The following is a 19,108-nucleotide window of genomic DNA, read 5'->3' on the forward strand; positions in this document are numbered from 1 at the left end:
GACAGCCCCCAGTGCATGCTGTACGCTGATGGCCTGCAGGCCAGAGACAGTTTAGCTGACCACAAATAATTTGGACTTATTTTTTAAATTGTGGTAAAATACACGCAACATAGAATATGCCTTCTTAACTGTTTTTAAGCATCCATTCCATGATATTAAGTACTTTCCCATTGTTGTAAAATCAGCAACACCATCTATCTTCAGAACTTTTTTATCCTTCCCAACTAAAATTTGGTACCCATCAAACGTGAACTCCCCATCCCCTTCTACCCCAAGTCCCTGGCAACCACCATGTTATTTTCTGTGTCTAGGAATCAGACCACTCCAGGGGCCTCGTTAAGTGGAACCATATAGTATCTGTCCTTTTATAACTGGCATATTGTACTTAGCATAGTGTCCTTCGGGTTCCTCCGTGTGGTAGCATGTGTCACAATTTTCTTTCTTTTTAAGGTGGAATACTGTCCAATTGTATGTATAGACTATGTCTTGTTTATATATTCATCCATCAATGGACACTGGGTTGTTTTCACAATTTGGCTATTGTGAATCACGTTGCTGTGAACACAGGTGTGCAAACATTTCTTTGAGTTCCTGCTTTCAATTCTTTTGAGTCTCTCTCCAGAGGCTGACTTGTTGGATCATATGGTAATTCTATTTTTAATTTTTTGAGGACACACTATACTGTTTTCCATAGCAGATTTTGAATTTTTAAGAAATTAGTAGCCAACATTTAAAAAAATCTGGGTTCCATACTTCTTTTGAGAAATTAAAGGTCCGACGCCACCAGTCCAGCACTCCCAGCACCAGCCTCATCAGGCAGCGCCCCCTCCTCTGAAGTCAGGGTCCCAGCTCTGGAGGGCCGCCTTCTTGGTTCTAACTTCTTTCCTTTGTCCCCCCAGCCTTAGGCGGTAACTGCTCCCCTCCCTGAGGCTCTGTGATTCCCCAGTGGTCCCTTTTGCCTTTTCAGTCCTCCTGTACCTAACACACCCCCTATGTTAGATTTTTCTGTTAAAATACCTGAGGAGGCTCTGTTTTCCCGGCTGGCCTCTGGCTGGTACCACTCAGCTGGTGTTCCTGCCTGGAACACTGGGTAGCAGCTGCCCTCTTTGCTCAGATGTGAGTCGTGCTGGTCCCTTCGCCCCCAACTCCCCATTATTTACATCTGGCTGATTTTGCTGGCTGACTATGAGGTACCTTATGTGTGCCCCTGCTCTAATCAAGTAACGCTTGCCTGCTGAGTATCCATGTGCCACAGACTGCGTGTAAGACTCGATATAATCATCTCATGTAACCCTCTCCACAGCACCGTGAGGTGGGCACGGCACAGATGAGGAAACCAAGGCTGGGAGGGGGAGGCTAATCCTTAGTCAGCAAGTTCATATTTCTTTTTTTTTAAAATTTTTGTGTGTTGATTTTAGAGAGAGAGAGGAAAAGAGAGAGAAACATTGACCTACTGTTCCACCCACCTATGCGCTCACTGGTTGACCCCTGTATGTGCCCCGACAGGGGCTCAAACCCACAACCCTGGTGCATCGGGATGACACTCCAGCCAACTGAGCTAACTGGCCGGGGCCAGCATGTTCATACTTCTATCACGAACCCTTGCCTGCTATTTATACATTTGATACGTGTCTGATCTGTGCACTCCAGGCTCCCTTTAGAAGATAGTAAGTTGTACACAGTCACTTGAAATCAAAACCTCAGAAACTAACATTCCCTGTCTTAGTTCTCTCCTCCGTAAGATGGGGACGATGACAGATGCTACCTCACAGGGTTTCGATGAGGGTTAGATGACACGACGTGTGCAAAGGGCTTAGCTCCACACCCAGCATGGGAGAAGTGCTGAACAAATATCAGCGATTGATGTTATTGCCTAAATATAGAAGGATTATTATGTAAAGCATGAAATGTAGAGCAGCTGGAAGTGGTGCTTATGGAGAGTATGTAGTAATGGAAAAATGCTTATTCTATGTGAAAGCAAAAAGGGCCCAAAATAAAAATAAGTGAACTCACACACACTAAAAAGACTCACAGAAAACAACCAAAATATTATCTCTGGTTGATTCGGGGTGCTGAGATCTGGGACAATTTTTTTTCTAACAAGTATGTAAAAGATGCGATCCCATCAGCATTCCCATGAGCTTCTTCCCAGAAGTTGACGAGTGGATCCTAAAACTTGTATGAAAATGCAAGGGATCCAGAACAGCCAAAACAATCCTGAAGAAGAGGAACACAATGGGGTGGGGGGGAGGGGCTGTGCCACAGGCACAGAGGCCAGGGCCAAGCCCAGGGCTGAGTTGGGACCGCATAGCCATTCTTTCCAAGAACATTCCCTACCGGTAGGTCACTAGCCTTCTGAAAGAAGGCCCTAAGCCTCACTGACAGAGGGATCTGAGAACAAGAGTAAAATATTCTCACAGTAGGAGTTGCTTTGGGAGGTAGGGAGGCTTTCATCACTTGAGGTGTGGGAGCTGAGCTGGAAAACTCTAGAAACAAGAGAATGTAAATTCTCCAGTCTCATGGTTTCTAAAAGACAATTCTTTCACCAGACCACAGTGATTTGAGGAAGCAGGATGCACAGACTTTCATAAAGTTTCGTTTATCCATTTCAAATCCCATTTTGTTTCTGATGACCATTTCCCTGCCTTTTTTTTTTTTTTGATGTAAAAGTGTCCTTTCTTTTATAAAATGCTGATAGCTGATGTTTTTTGTTGTTTTTCTTGCCCTTAATGGGCAAGTTAAAGAGCTGGCAGCCCTCCCTCTCTCACTTTAAAATATATTCTGTAACTCTGAGAATCCCAGGCTCTGGGAATCACTGGGAAAAACTCGCAGCTCTGACACTTATTTCCTGTGCGAACTTGAGCAAGTTATGAAATCTCTTTGAGTCTCTGTTTCTTCCATCTGCAAAATGAGGATGATTCAGATGTCTCAAGGCTGCTGTGAGAAAACACACGTGACTGTACTTGGACCATCACAACCACTCGAAAACGTGTCCTCCAGCGTCTATGAGCCTCACGGAGGATCCCACCGTTGTCTTCTGCAAGTTGGACAGTTCTTGTTTCTTCAATCATTCTTTATATTTCCATTCTGGTCTCTTCTGTGTGTTCTCAGTTTGTTACTGTTTTTCTTAATCTATGAGTCTAGAACTAACCACATGCTTTTGGTGTGGCCTGACAGTGTAAAGTAAAACCTACTACACCTCCTTCAATCTAGACTCTCTACCTCCATTAATTCAACCAAAATTTCAATGGACTTTGTTTTAGGCTCTTACCTCACTACTATGGTATTTGCTGAGCTGAGGGTACCAAAAAGCATCCAGATCTTCTTCATAAAAATGTTTGCAAAACCCTGTCTCTCATTCCAAATCTGTGTAATTGAAGTCTTGCACCTAAAATGAGAGGCTTTACTTTATATTTATTCCCTTTTCTACTTTACTCAATAGGACAAGGTGCCCTCCCTGATAAATGGAGCCACAGAAGACCCCAAATGTATTCTTACACTCAAGAAAAATAAAGAAATAGTTCACTGACTCTTTCTTAGTCCAAGGAAGAAAATGTTTATTTGAATCTTGAAAAGAGCCCAGGGCTGCAGGGCTGGCACTAGGCGGCTGAGCCCAGATGCTGTAGCTTGAGTCCCCGTATCTCACCCACATCAGGTTCACCCAGGGGACCTGACATGGTGGCTCCCTGTCTCAGGACAGTGGATTCTCTGTCCTGGGACGGCTCTGTGGGAACTGAGAGAACATAGGACAGCCCGGGGACTTGAGAGAAACCAGGGGCTTGCAGGGCTCAGGGGCGCCCTACTGCCTCCCGAGAGCACTGATCGCCCGGAGTCTTCCCTCTGACGCAGGTACCACGAAGGGCTCAGGTCCCGCACCTTCGCTCTGCCTTCCATCTGGGCAGCTGGAATGCATGCCAAGGCTGCCCAAATGATACCTCTGCCAGTGCTGGTGTCAATGTGCAGACCACAAGGAGCAAAAAGTGCTCTCTTTATTGCTCTAGCTTGGCCTGTCCTCATGCCTCCCAGAACGTCAGTCTGTGCTCAGGGGATGCCATGGTGGTCACGGTGGGGCCTGGCTTGGCGGCTCTGCCGGCGCTGGCCTCAGTCAGTCTTCCTGAACCCTGGAAGGAAAAGCCCACAGGATGGCATGAGATTCTGAAGGCAGCCAGGCCTCATTCCCACCATCACCCCAGATGCCTAAATAGCCCGCACAGCTGGAATAATGTAGTCACCCCAGACGCCACGGGTCTCAATAATCCACAGCCATTGCAACTAATTTCCCCTATATGAATTAAACGGCTTAAATGAGATGGAAATCTTCAGCCCAGAGACACACGGCCTTTCAGTTTGGAGACTCAATGGTAGTCAGAGAGCTGATGGTTATAAAATAGGATCTTCTTTAGCTCAGCCCAGCCACTCTAGCTGTGTGACCTGGGGAAGTCGCTCTGCCTCTCTGAACCTCACTTTCATCAGATGAGTGCAATATAAGTAAAGCCCTCCCACCCACCCACTTGCTATCAGGCAAATGAAATCATGGAGAAGACAGAGTCTGGGAAGTGTGAAGTTCTGTGACGGAACACCCAGATTCCCTTCATCTTTCCACAGTATTTCACACTTGGGGACTTTTGCATCCATTCCTCAAATGATTTTCACAGCACCTTTGTGTGGTAGGTGTTATTATACCCATTTTTCAGTTGAGAAAACTGAGGCTAAGAGGCTCCAGGGCCCCAGAGCTGGTAAATTGGAATAGGCAGTATTTGAACCCAGGCCTCAGCATCAGGTCCTGAGCTCTTTCCTATATGCTAAGCTTGTTAGCAACAGAAGACCCTGATTGGGAGGAGAAAGTGAACTTAAGAAGAATGTAGAAGTTACCCGTCAGCCTGAGCCTCTGAAAGAGGGGGATGAAGCCGTGCAGGACACTGTGGATCCGGTACACTGTCCAGACAAGAAGAGAAAGGTGACTGAGCTTCGTACCTCCGCCAGGGATCCGGGGTCAGACCTCCTCCCACCCGCACTTGGACCAAAGCTTGACCCACGCAAACAAGGTTCTAACGGTGGAATTTCAGGCAGTAGGTTAAGCTTAGATAATAGTACTAGAGCTATTAAAAACAGCAGCCACGAACAGCAATTACTGTGCCAGGAAACGGAGATTGCAGTACCCAACCCCACTGAGTAACTTGTTTTCAAGGTCTGCCTAATTCTGTTTGTTTGCCACTTTCAACTGTTTTTGTTGCATTTTTACAGAGCTGCCCATTTTTTTCCACAGAGTTTAGCTAACGACCTCACATCGACCTTGAAAGTGGTCAGGAAGAAAACATGAGCATGAGGAAATCTTGAAAAAGTGTTTAGGCTGTGGCTTTCTGACCCTTGGCAAATGTCTGGGCTGGTTCAGCCACCACCCTCTAAGAGTCTGGGTGGGGGGCAGGGGGGCGCTTACCCAGACCGAAGTAGATACCAATGGTCTCCAGGGAGGCAAAGGTGAGAAGGCCAACTCCGAGGGACATGAACCAGTCTGCAAGGGCAGCCAGGAGGAGAATGGTCAGCCCGCAGGTCTGGACCCCCACCCCCTACCCCATTTCCACAGCCCCCAACGCACCTGCATAATAGTGATAACACACCAGCAAGGCCCCAATTGCAAAGCAGAGGAGGATGAAGTGGAAAAACTCATCTGTAAAGGCAGAGGAGGTGGGGAATTTGCTATTCGCTTCTTTCTCCCTCTTTTTTTAATTACTAAAAATATTCCTGTCTCTGCTGATATTCAGCTTTTATTCACAGATGCTTCTCGGGACCAGCTCAACTAAAACAGCATCCCAAACTCCACCCTTTCCAGCCTGTATCTCACTTGATTATTTTTCTAACACTTATCACCTCTCAACTGGTTATATTTTTATTTCTGTGTTTATTCTCTGTCCCCCTTAGTAGGATAGTGGGTGGAGATTTTGCCCGTCGACTAAAGCAGTGCCAGGCATGCAGAGCTGCCAACACTTTATTTGGGGAATGAATGTTAAAGTCAGGTGTAAAAAAATGCAAACATGTCAAGTTTAAAAGTTCCCCTTGCCCCATTTTCCCTCCCTCACCCCACTCCTTCAAATCGAGTGGTTATTGGCACAACCTTTCCATGCACATGTATGTACATGCACAAGATTTTATTTATTTATTCTTAGAGAGAGGGGAAAGGAGGGAGAAAAACATCAATGTGAAAGAGAAACACTGATTGGTTGCCTCTTGTATGCACCCTGACCAGGAACCAAATCCACCACCCAGGCATGTGCCCTGACCAGGAATCGAACTGGCAACTTTTTTGCCTTGCGGTGCAACGCCCAACCAACTGAGCCACACCAGTCAGGGCTATACATGCACATTTAAAAAAATAAAAGCAGGACCAATTTGTGTAGCTGCTGCTCTATAATTTGCTTTTTTCCTCTCGTTGATAGATCAGGGCCGTCTTTTCATCTCAGAGCATATATAGATCTTCCCTGTCCTTTTTGATGGCTGTATAGTGTTCCGTGGTATAAAGTTTATTTCTAGTTTATTTAATTCCCCACTGATGAATTTACTGATGTCAGATATTTGCTGTTACCACTGATATATCAAACATCACTACACACGAACCTTTGCGTTCTATGGGCCCAGTGCCCAGAAGTGAAATTGCAGGCTGGAAATGTTCTTAACAGAATGTAGTTAACAGAGAGGAGCCGAGAGGCAGGGCGTGTGCCTTGGACAGGAATTCAGGGGTGGTCTGTGAAAGAGTCCCCCCTGTACTTTTCAAGGCACTGTAGTCATCAGGGGAGAGAACACAGGGGCTTCGACCCAATCAGGGGGCTGTTGTTAGAAGAGATGCAAAGGTTTCAAGAAGAAAGAAAAAGAAAAAAGAGAGGACAATTCAGAGACATGTTCCAGGAATGACACAGTCTTCCTGAACGGGTGTTGAGGCTGCCAGAAGTGTGTCTTAGTTTAGTCCGGTTCAGCCACTGATGTGCTGTGAAGCTTTGGACAAGTGTCCTGACCCCTCTGAGCTTCCGTGTTCTCACTGGTACAGCGAGGAGAGAAAGCTCTCTGCCACTGAGAGGATGGAGGGGGTTCTTGACTGGAAAAGTGGTAAAAGGCAGCGTGACACTTCAGATCGCTGCTGGCAGGAGGCACTTTGAAAGCAAATGAACGGAAGGGGAGAGGGGTATTACTGGCTTTGTTTTTGTTTTTCCCTGGGAGAAAATTAATATGAGTGTTTCTAGGACAATCCTGGCTCTGAAATCGGTTTACCCTTTAGGAGGAAAAAAAAAGTACATGCAGAAACAACCATAAGGTTTAAGAAAGCGCCGAGCTTAGGTCTCTTCAGAGATGTGAAAGCTGGGGTGAGGTGGATTATAGAACTATTTTCTCCTCTCTTCCTACCCAAGCTTTCAGGAACACAAAATGAGTTCTTAACAGAGAAGTTCCTCCTGAATCTCATTTTTAGTTTTCTTAAGAATATTTAGAAAATACAATACCACCTTCTCTGAGAAAGAGAGAGAAAGAAAGAGAGGTCAACAAAATGCAAGATGAAATCGAGGCCTGGATGAGTAGGAGGGCTTCTTTGAAAAAAAAAAAAATCAGAAACAACCTAAAGGTCTCTCAGGTGGGGAATAGTAAGTGCATCATAATGTACCCATACTGTGGAATGTTATGCAGTCGATAAAATGTCATAAAAATTCAGGAGTCACGACGGCTGGGGCTGGGGCAGTCCAGGAGGGCTTCGTGGAGGAATGAGAATTTGAGCTTAAAGACTGTCAAGACATGGGACTTGAATGAGAGGGAAGGACATGTACTTGTGTGTACATGCACATGCTGGAGAACATTACGCTAAGTGAAATAAGCCAGTCAGAAAAAGGCAATACCATATGATTTCACTCATATGTGGAATCTAATAAACAGATGGAGCTCAGAAGCGAAATAGAGACAGACGCATAGATAGAGAGCAGGATGCCAGTTAAGGTGGGGGAGGGTAAGGGGTGGAGGGATTGGGCAAAAAGGAAAAAGGACTCATGGACAACAGTGTGGTGATTGTGGCGGGGAGGGGGCACAAGGGGACTAAATGGTAATGGAAAAAATACAATTAAAAAGTTCTCATCACACACACACACACACACACAATTCTGTTACTGAGTGGTGACGGATGTTAACTAGGCTTATTGTAGTGTATACAGTGTATACAAACATCGAATCATGATGTTGTGCGTGTGATGCTAATATGATGTTGTATGTCAGTTCTAAGAAGTAAACACCTAGATTTCGTTCAGAAAGCCAGGGGCATCTTAAAATTAGGCATAAATGTTACCAAATATACTCAATGCTCTGCTCCTCTAAAGAAAATAGTAAAACAGCAGTATTTTTCATTGATAAGGACTGTAGTTATCATTTCATCGAAAATGTTAAAATAAGCATAAGGCAAATGGTAATACTTTATTTTGTAGAACAGTAGTTCTTTGTATTTTGTAGAACGGACAGTTCAGAATGCCCCAATTGCCAGATTTTGCTGATCGTAGAACACACACTCACACGCACACTCACTCCCCCCACACACACAGCAAGATGGCGAAGCGTTAGCTGGCCGGCGCCTGCAGACGGCTCTGCACACAGGGAGACGCTCTTCTCTGTGTCCGCGGGACAATGAACAAGGGGCAGGGAAGGATTAAAGGCAAGGAGTCCCCGACCCGTGACCGTGTTCTAAGAAAGACAGTGGAAAGGGGACTCCCCTTCTTACTTTGGGGTACAATGCCGTGTCCCGAGGCAACTCAGATATGGTCTGTTCTTTGGGAATCTCAGTTTCAGTCTGACAAGGCTCATTTTTCTAGCCCAGGAAGTTAAACAGCTGGACAGAGGCAGAGCCAGGGGCACAGACCCAGATCTCCTCTCCCTGAAGGTGGGCTTTTACAACAGCTCAAAATGTTTCTAGAACAACTGCCATTTATTTAATACAAAATCATTGTCTCCCCACCCTTATCCTCCTCCATACAGCCCGCAGATTCCAGGCCTGGTGTGGAGGAGGTCCCTCTGGTTCTCACCACCCCCTGCTAGAGTCTAGTCTAACCTAACCTCAGGGCTTTCTCAGCCCTGAGATTAGGCGAGGTTTCCAGTTCCTCTTCCTGGCCATCAGGCCTGGAGGGCATCCTAGTGACTCCACCTACAGCAGAAAGAGCTTAAGACCAGGGTTCAAGCTCAGGTCATGCCATTCACTAGTGGTAAGACCACTCCCCATCCTTGAGCCTCAGTTTCCATGTCTGCAAAATGGGAATCATTGTACCACCTTCTCGAGGTGATTTTAAGCTGCCGGTCGCACAACAGGAATGGGCTATGATGACTGTTGTTCTAGGCCACTAGCTGACTTTCTACCCATAGAAATCTGGACCAGACAGGTGGAAGCAGCTTTGGAACACCAGTTTCCTTACCATCTTTCTTTATATTCAGTCTTCTTAACTGAGAGGCCTCCATTTCTCCTTAGGAACAAGAAATTAGTGTTTAACTTTGATGCAGGACGGCAGGTGGGGTTTCCTCTTCCCTGTCTCACTGAGATCGGCCCTCCTGGTTCTTTTTCCTGAGTCAGAGGACATGCCCTGCAGGACCCATCAGGACAAAGATGTGACGGTGGGGATGGCTGTCCTTGGGAGCCCCACTGGCCCCTCCTCCCTCCACGGGCCTGAATCTGTGCTCTGTTCCATTTCCCCTGAGCTTGGAGGTCTCCTTCCTGAATCAAGGTGACACTGCTGGGACTGACCCACCCTTCCAGAATGGCTGTGATCCCTCCCACGCCCTTGGAAGCCAGGCTGCCTCCTGCTCTCCTCTTGGAGCTTGAGTACTTACCACTTGCTGGGTCTGAGCCTCTCCTTCGGAGTCCTGAAAATAGAAACTCAGCATTAGTGCCCAGGCCAGCTTGGGTCCTTAACAGCTGCCTCCACCCTGGGAAGGAGGCCATAGGTGACCTGTGAAAATGCTCCTGTCAAATTGTTCAGCCCCCAGGAACTCTTTCTATCTATCCACGGTGGCTCTAATCTCTTTGCCTCTTTCCTGGACCCCTGCCTCATGCCACACCCAGCCCTGCTGGCTTGCTGAGCCCACGTCAGAGCCCCAGGCCCCCGAGTGGACTTGGAGTCCCTGTCTGCCAGCCATGAACCCTGATAACAGCTGGCTCTCTCGGAGGAAAATGATGCCCAGACCTCATCCGACACCAGCACAGACAAACCGCAAACTGGGCACTCACCTGATTCTCCAGAGGGCACCATCTCCCCAGGGGCACCTGCACAGAAGGAAAATCAGTGGTCACTGACCCATTAACCTCTGGGCGAGGAGAAATTACACTTCAGAGAAGGTGGGCCTCACTCAGAGATTTCCATTTGCTCTGAGTGGGACGAGTGGGGGCTGGAGCAAGTTAGAGGTTCCTAATTCCATCAAAAGGGACAGTTGCCATCCACCAGCCACCAGAGCCACTGCAGGAATGCCTGCCCAGTGTTGCAGATCTTCCAATTTCCCTGAAGCCAGAAATCCAGGTTTTTACATAAACTTGTTTTTTTTATTGTAAATATTTTATTTATTTATTTTTAGAGGGAGGGGAAGGGAGGAAGAAAGAGAGGGAGAGAAACAACACTGTGTGAGAGAAACATTGATCAGTCGGCTCTCGCACGCCGCCAACCGGGGACCCCACTTGCAACCCGGGCATGTGCCCTGACTGGGAATTGAGCGGGTGACCTTTCAGTTCCCAGGCCAGCGCTCAATCCACTGAGCCATGCCAGCCAGGGCTTACATAAACTTCTCGATTATAAAAAAGGTTGGCAACTCTTTGCATTTTAGTGAATCAGAGAGTTTGTGAGACGTGCCATTATTTTATATGTTACTATGTGAGGAAAACCACTGCCAATTACCATGGTATGTTGCCAGTGATTTTATAACGCACTCTGATTTCAAACATGTCCAAATGTGAAAAAGTGTTAGTTGTAGAATTGATGAAATGTGTTAATAATAGTTTTTAAAAACATTCTGTGAGCCAGATAAAACATACCTGCCCACACGTGGGTCACCGCCTGCAGCCTGGGCCTGTTCATGAGGACCTAGATCCAGGCGACGACACCTAGCTGCACAGCCCCAGCCCCTCGAGGCCCTGGACCCCTGGGAGCCGCTCTGGGTTCTGCATGGGAGCCCCAGCCCCCAACCCCGAGTGTCAAGCCTCTTGACTGGGTGAGTGGAGTCCTGAGCTGCAGCCTCACCATTAATCTGGTCTGGGGTGGCCTTCCTACCCCCTTTACCCTCTGGTTCTTGGTTCCTATTCTAGTTCCTGGTGAAACCTAGCCCATTGCCTTTTTCTCCTCAAGGGTAGGTAGGACCCCTTGTAACCACACCCACCACCACCACCACCACCAGGAGCCCCCACTCCTGCATACTTTCTGTCTTTTAGAGCAGCCCCAGAACACAGACACCAGAGGGGGAATTTGGCGCATGGCAATGAACACTCAGCAGGCTCAACTGTCCATTGGTGCCAATATACAAATGGAAACACCCTCTGCAAGTAACTAAAGGGTGACCAGCCCCAAGGGTACAGAGAATATACCAAGGATGTCATGAAATAAGTCTCTAACAGTGTCATTTAATAAGGACCTCCGGTGCCTTGAGGTGGGAGTAGGGGGAGAAAATAATTCACAAATAGGTGACAAGATCTAATTATCTATAGCAAATATGAATTACTTTTATGATAAGGAAAAATATTTTATCCCTGGCTGCTGTGGCTCAATGGATTGAGCGCTGGCCTGTGAACCAAAGGGTCACCAGTTTGATTCCCAGTCAGGGCACATGCCTGGGTTGCAGGCCAGGCCCTCAGTAGGGGCCGCACGACAAGCAACCACACATTGATGTTTCTGTTACTCCCTTCCCTGCTCTCTAAAAATAAATAAGTAAAATCTCTTTTAAAAAAATTAAAAAATATATGTAAACATCAGTTTCTCACAGTTCACACCCAGTGAAATCTTTCTTTCATACTTGAGTAATTAAAAGCATTTTTCTAAACAAAACAATACTTGTTTTTATAACAAAAAGAAGAGAAAAAAATCAGAAAATTCAAATAAGCAAATAAAGAGCATAAAGATTACCCACAATGCTACTGCCCAGAAGCAGCCACTGCTAATATCTTGATGCAGAATGTCAAAATGTTTCATTTACATTTCTTCAAATATATATGTGTGTGTGTGTTTCCCGATGTTTTTCCTGGGTCCTTATCAGGAGTTAGGAGACTAAATAGATTAGATTATAGAAATGTTGGATTAAACAAAGTTAAACAGGTTTCCTTATTTGGCCACATGCATTGTTAGTCAGAATTTTGTGCAAACATGTTCACTCCTACAAATTCTCCCGTGTTATTAGAGTGCCACAAAGGAAAAGGCCATAATACTTAGATCTTGCTGTAATAACCACAATGCTTGGAGACAATTAGTCCATAATATGAGTTTTGTAAAGATCAGATCCTTAATTTTCTCCTATAGGCTTAAACAGCCCAGTATTCCAAGACAGTGGGTACTGATCATATATCTCCTCTTGCTGATTGGGAAGCAAGAAAAGCTGGGGAACTGGTCAAGTTAAGATTATAGTTCAGGAGAGAACCCAGGACAGTTTCATCACCACGGTGCAAAGTGCTTGCCCCATCCCCACCTGCCAACCTTATAGCCACTCACTTTGTCACATTTCCCATATCTGCCCACAACTTTTCAGCCCATGAAACACACTTATGATCTTGTTTCTGCCCGAAAACCCCTAGGCCCTCATGTCCTTTGTCTAATTCTGTTTTCTCCAAAGTCACTGGACAATCAGTTACCTCCATAGAGTTGAAGCTCATCCTGCAAAAGGTCAGGCTCCCCATGCTCAGCACCTGGTGGAGACAAACCGCATTAGTCAGCTCTCCCCAGGAGCAGCATCCCAGGCAGCTCGCACCTCACACCTGCCTGCAGCCGTCAGAAGCCACCCAGTTCTTATGCTGGGGGTGAGCTGCATGGTCTTCAAGAGGCCAGACAGCCTTCTAAGTGCTTTCCCTTTACTCCGTCGGACCCCTCCGCCCTCAGCACACCTAGAGAGGACTGCTCAGTTTACTAAGAATGAATTGGGGGTCGGAGAGGACCTAGGCCTCATTCAAAGTCAATAATAACAGTTGCCATTTATTGAGCACTTGCTATGTACCAACACTGTATGAAGTACTTTAGCATTTCATTTGATCTTCGTGGAAATCTAATGAAGGAGGTATTCGTCCCTCTCCCTCTCCCATTTTACAGATAAGGAAACTAAAGCTCACAAAGTTATTTCCTGAGATTCACATAGCTGGTAAGTGACAGTCCAGGTTCAAACCCAGGTCTGTTGCCAGAGCCTGCAATGGTAATCATTTTTATCTCCAGAAAAAAAAAAACCCAGCGCTTAACTCCAGCTTCATGGGCAGCGTTTATTAAACGCCTCATGTGTGCCAGGATATGTATTAGGCATTAATCCAGGCTCTTTTCTTCCCATGATCCATTGGGGCTGAAATTTACCTTTTATTTCTTCCAAAAATGTTTTTCTCGTTGTTAAAAATAAAACATGATCATTGCAGAATATTTATAGTGTAGGATAGTTCAAAAGAGAGAAAATAAAAATAAAAATCACCCATGATTTAACTATCCAGAGATAACCATTATTAACATTTGGATACTTTTCCTTCTAGTCTTATTTATAACCATGTATGTGTGAATTTTTACAAACTGTATATGAGATCAAACTGATTATATGATTTGACATCTTTCTGTTTTCACTTCAGAGAGGTAGGGAGAGCGGAGCTCTAACCGGGGCAGGGCGCAGCATCAATGACCTATTTTGCAGTTGTCGCACATCCAGTTGTTTCCCACTCCCGCTGTTGTCCCACTATAAACGATGCTGCGAGGAACATCTGCACACAGACATGCTCATCATCCCAGGGAGCCGAGGGGGCAAAGAAGAAACGGCAAGGCCTATTGCCTCCCGGGTGAGCCGCCGCTGTGGGGGTGTCTATCCCCCCCTCCCAGCTCTGCCCACGTTTTCTGATTTCCCTGCGGTGCTGGTCCGCATCACTGCTCTCTGCAGGGAACACACACAAGCTGTGGGAGAACCGCAGCCTGGAAGCGAACCTGGGGCACGCTCCTTCTGTTGTTAGTTCTCAGAGTTTAGCTTCTGTGAGGAGTGCGGTCTGGGGGAAATACACTAATATGTGTTTGGTGGTTATCTCTGGGTGACAGGGCAAAGGATGATTTTTTTTCTTCTTTCTACTTCTTTATATGTTCCACGTTTTGTACCATGTGCCCATGAGCAATCTCTCACAATGAAAAATTTCTAATTAAAAAGTAATAGGATACATTAAGAACAAGAAGATGTATGGAGAGCAGTGCCGGCTACTGGACTATGAGTTAGGGTCCCACGCGTGGAGGAAGACTCGGGGCTACAGTGAGACGCCAGGGCTTGGGGCCCTGAGGTCACCATCTGAGCCTGAAGACTGCGCAGTTCCAGCAACAGGCCAGTCATTGTGGATCAAACACCAGGGTCCTGAATATCAGTCTGTCTCTATGCTTCTGTGTTTATTTTCCTGTCGCTTTCGCTTGGTGTTCAGTTTTGCTAACCACAGCCAATCCCATGTGTGCTGTGGAGACAAGAGGGAAGTGCTTTATGGCAACTCTCGGGGGACAACATTATTGTGAGAGCAGCACCCCCTAAGGGTGAACCAGAAGACAGAATGTATCCTCCCACCACAGAGGAGAAACAAAGGGGCAGAGACCCCCTGCACCTGAGGCCCTTCCTCCAGAGGCCCTTCAGCCTCACAGTGCGGGGGTCAGTCTACTTCTTAATAAGGACGGTGGTTTCCTTTGCCCAGGAGGACACTGGCTACACACAAACTCACTGGACCCATTAACCTCTCTCTCTCTCTCCTGTCTGCTGAAACAGGCATGGATTTTGTGGCCTTGAGTCTCAATCTCATCGTTTGCAACATGAGGACAAGATGCTAAGGAGCCAGGGCTTCGTAAGCATTTTTACCAATTTGGCCTAAGATTGCTTTCATCAAACAAAATCTCAGACCCAGGCCCACCATGCACAACAGATCAGGAGCTCTGGTTGAGGAGCAGTTAGGCTCCCCAGTCCCAGAAAGACCTCCAGGGAATCCCAGGTTGGATACTGAGCCCTCTTCCTGCAGGTCAGTTAACCTCTGTGCCTCAGTTTCCTCACCTAGAAAATGGTAATAATAGTAGTACCTTCCTCAATGGGCTGCTATGAGAATTCATGGAGTTATTACAGTGCTTGGAACAGTAACTGGCACATAGTAGGTCCTCAGTACATGCTGGCTATGCTGTTGCTGTTGCTGCTATAGACTCAGCTGTACGTTTTGAATCAAAAGAATACAAGTGAAAGAATATTCTGCTGTTTATTAGAGAATAATGTGGAAATTTGTAATCAAGACCCAAATAGAGACGCTCCTTCCTCTAAACCCACTAAAGTATTGGTGGGGAAATAATACTTAGGACACGATTTGTATGAAAAATTTAAAAAGCAAAAGCTTTTGAGCAAGGATGCTCATGAGCGTGATAAACTGGTGGTGAGGTGGGGCTGGATCTTAACAGTAACAGATCTTGTTTGAGTTTTTACTATGTGCTAGGTGTTAAGACTTTACATTGTTATTCCCTCAAGAATCCTATGAGGTAACAACTTTTGCTACCATCCCCATCTGAGAGATGAGGACCTCAAGGATACAGGGTTAAGCAATTTACCTAAGGACACATAGCTAGTTAGTGGCAAAGGAAGGATTGGAACCCAGGCAGGCTGCTTGAACGGACAGATGTACTGACTCTGGCACCAGAGCGCCCCGGGAATCCTCAGTGTTACTTCACATGAGATGCAGCCACTTGAGGGGTTATTCGGAAGGCATGAGCAATAGTCACAAAGATATTATAAAATAACAGGGCCAAATGTGGAGAAGAAGACAGCAACAACTTTTAAACCGTGGACAAAATTGTCTATATAGTTAGTTAAAACTGTGTGCACTTCATGTGTACAGACAGGCGGGCCCTGGAAGGGCATATGGGGAAATAGAACTGAAGTATGAAGGTGGGAGATTTTGGGGAATGGTTTTCCCATGTAAAGTCTTTCCTGAATAATATAAGATTATGTGTGTGTGTGTGTGTGTGTGTGTATTTAAATGTTTGCTATACCTGAGGCAGAGGAAGACGATGATGAGGAGGAAGAGGAGGAGGAGGAAGAGGAGGAAGAAGACTTGTCTCTCTTATGTTGTTTTTGAGAAAAGAGTCCGGCCTCCCCGTCTTGCTTGTGGAAATCTGTCTCTCCGTCTGGGAGGAACACAGAGGCAAGGATGAGTGCTTCCCTCCCTTCCCACCCCAGAGACCACCAAGGCCTCCTCAGGGGTCTGTCTGGACTTGGGGAGCCAGGAGGGGCTGGTTTCTCCAGGATACTCTTTCCAAACCCCTATGGCCAATGGAAGGTGCAGAAGATCTTGGCTCTCAGTAGGCCCAAGGCAGAAATTTCTCTGAATACACAGCTCAGAGAGGGGCTTTTAAGGCCCCTGTCCTGCCCTGAGACCACCAGACTGAATAAGTAGTTGCCAACTTAGATTTCTCTGTAAATTTTAGGGGAGGTGGGATCAGATCAAGTCCTAAACCTCCTATCTGCTATTACAGCACTATGCAGGACCCTCTCCACCTTCTGGGGACCCTCCCTGGTGATAGTCAAGCCCGCAGAGACTCCTAGAGATTTCAGGAGCAACTGTGGGGTCCCACAGCTAGAAAGTGCTAGAGGACAGACCAGACCAAGCACATATGTGTGTGTGCATGCGTGTACAATCACTTCTTTTCTAGAGGTTTCAACTGCGACTTGAGCCACTGTGCCACAGGAGCTAAGCAGGGTCTTCTTCAGTTCTACCCGCTGCTGGATTCCACCTCCCACGTGGCTTTGTCCAGAGGGTCGGAGAAAGCAAACATACGGTCTGTTTCTTCTGTATTTCCATGAACTCGACTGTGGTCTTGCGTCTGGGAGGAGGATCCCGAAGTCTCCATGGCCTTCCCTGGAGGAATAACAATAGCAAGTAATTACTATCACAAGTAACTAATAATCAATAACAGGCAGTTAATATCCTTAATATATAAAGAGCTTGGCACATAAATCAGAAGAGGAAAAATGCCCAATTTAAAAAGGTATAAGACAAAGAGTTTATAAACAAAGAAATATACAATTAGGGAAATTTTAATTATGATCTTTTGACAATATAAGAACTTACTTTTAAAAAGTAGACTTAATTTTTCAAGCAGTTTTAGGTTCACAGTGGAAGGTACAGAGATTTCCCATATACCTCCCATCCCCGAACATGCCTAGCTTCCCCATTATAAACATCCTTCACAAGTATTTTTTAGCTATGATATTTTTTAATTTAAAAGAGTTTATTTATTCTTAGAGAGAGAGGAATGGAAGGAGAAAGAGAAGGAGAGAAATATCGATCAGTTACCTCTCGCATGTGCCTCAACAGGGGACCTGGCCTGCAACCCAGGCATGTGCCCTGACCAGGCATCAAACCTGCGACCACTTGCTTTGCGGGACGATGCCCACCCAATGGAGCCACACCAGTCAGGGCTTAGGTATGATATTTATATTGATGTATTTACTTAAAGTATCCTTAAATTTAGAGATGAATACTGAAATATTTATGATAAAATTACATGATGTCTGAGACTTGCTTTAAAATAATTTGTGGGGTAGTTGGAGGGCATAGGTGGGGGTCCAAAGAAACAATCATCACCGTCAGTCCATAGTTGTTGGAGCTACATCAAAACACAGACCATGGTTCTCTCTGGGTGGTGTTATTATGCCTGTTTTTAGCATCTTATTTTTACTTTGCTATTGTTATAATAGAATAACCAATAATTTTTCATTACTTAAAAATGTAACATGCCACCTTACATCAGTATAGCACTTAATGGTTTTCCAAAGGTCTGTGTGTCTGTAATTCCATCTGAGCCCGATCACAAACCAGTCAGGTAGGAAGTGATTAACTACCCCTTACATCTGAACTGTAGTTTCTAGACAAAAAAAAAAAAAAAAAGAAACTTCCCAAAAGATTGTCGCATGTGACCCTTACAATAGCCCTGCAAAGTAAGTTCTATTATCCCCATTTTATAGAGGAGAGAACTGAGACTCAAAGACATGAAATGACCTGCACAAGTTCGGACCCAGAACCCATATTCTAGTTAATGTAACCCCAAAACATTGGTGTGGGACACAAAAGTGCTCCAAGGCCACCGTGGAGTCGGGCCTCCCTAGAATGGATGCTGAATGTCCCCCAGGGACAAAGATCACACCCACTTGAGAACCACTGGTCTAGATAATATACTGGTTATAAAAATTGTATATTATCAAAATATTTTTTGACAGACAGAAAAGTCAGCAATATGATTGAAGCAAGATGTTCCCCTGCTGGCTTTGAAGATGGAAGAAAAGGCCAAGAGCCAAAGAATGCAAGGAATGCGGCCGTAGCAGACAGAGAAGGCCTGGCAATAGATTCTCTTCTAGATTCACTGGAGGGAGCTCAGCCCTGATTGTGGACTTTGATCCCCAGAACGTGTGCGTGTGTGTTTAAAACACACACAGAGGTATAATTAGCATATGACATTACAGTAGTTTCATGTATGCAACATAATGATTTGGTATTTGTATACATTGCAAAATGATCACCATAATAAGTCTAGCTAGCATCCATCAATCGCCACACATAGTTACAAAACATTTTTTTCTTTGATGAGACTTTTTAAGATCTTTCCTCTTAGCAACTTTCAAGTATACAGTGGCAGTCACCATGGTGTACTTCATATCCCCAGGACTGACTTATTTTATAACTGGAAGTTTGTACCTTTTGACCCCTGTATCCATTTTGCCTACCCCCACCCCCACCTCTGGCAACCGCCAATCTGTTCTCCTACAAGTTTGGGTGGTTTTTGTTTTAGCAGAGAATCTAGTCTTAACCCACAGGACCCTGGCAAGGCAATATCTTTCCCTGATGTCTCAGAGCCAGACCAGCTGGGTTTGAGTCCTATCTGCCACTTCCAGC

The 19,108-nt window shown here is 45.7% G+C and overlaps 1 protein-coding gene across 5 annotated transcripts in view; it reads right to left on the reverse strand.

The window, feature by feature from the left end:
• Window positions 1–3,545: 3,545 nt before the first annotated feature.
• Window positions 3,546–19,108, reverse strand: part of TMEM40 (transmembrane protein 40) — a 33,958-nt gene continuing 18,395 nt past the window's right edge. For 3 of the 5 annotated variants that reach the window (XM_045192433.3, XM_045192436.3, XM_024556777.3), the window contains exons 2-11: window positions 16,994–17,074; window positions 16,209–16,343; window positions 12,830–12,883; window positions 10,235–10,270; window positions 9,838–9,870; window positions 9,426–9,473; window positions 5,597–5,668; window positions 5,438–5,512; window positions 4,873–4,935; window positions 3,546–4,121 (exon numbers count right to left, since the gene is read on the reverse strand). In XM_045192433.3, coding sequence (XP_045048368.1) covers window positions 4,102–4,121; window positions 4,873–4,935; window positions 5,438–5,512; window positions 5,597–5,668; window positions 9,426–9,473; window positions 9,838–9,870; window positions 10,235–10,270; window positions 12,830–12,883; window positions 16,209–16,343; window positions 16,994–17,066 — 609 coding nt within the window. In that variant the 5' untranslated portion in view covers window positions 17,067–17,074 and the 3' untranslated portion in view covers window positions 3,546–4,101. The remainder of the gene's footprint in view (window positions 4,122–4,872; window positions 4,936–5,437; window positions 5,513–5,596; window positions 5,669–9,425; window positions 9,474–9,837; window positions 9,871–10,234; window positions 10,271–12,829; window positions 12,884–16,208; window positions 16,344–16,993; window positions 17,075–19,108) is intronic. The other 2 variants (XM_045192435.2, XM_045192434.2) reach the window with 2 other exon arrangements.

This window comes from Desmodus rotundus, chromosome 8, assembly GCF_022682495.2.
Source record: "Desmodus rotundus isolate HL8 chromosome 8, HLdesRot8A.1, whole genome shotgun sequence".
Classification (NCBI taxonomy): domain Eukaryota; kingdom Metazoa; phylum Chordata; class Mammalia; order Chiroptera; family Phyllostomidae; genus Desmodus; species Desmodus rotundus.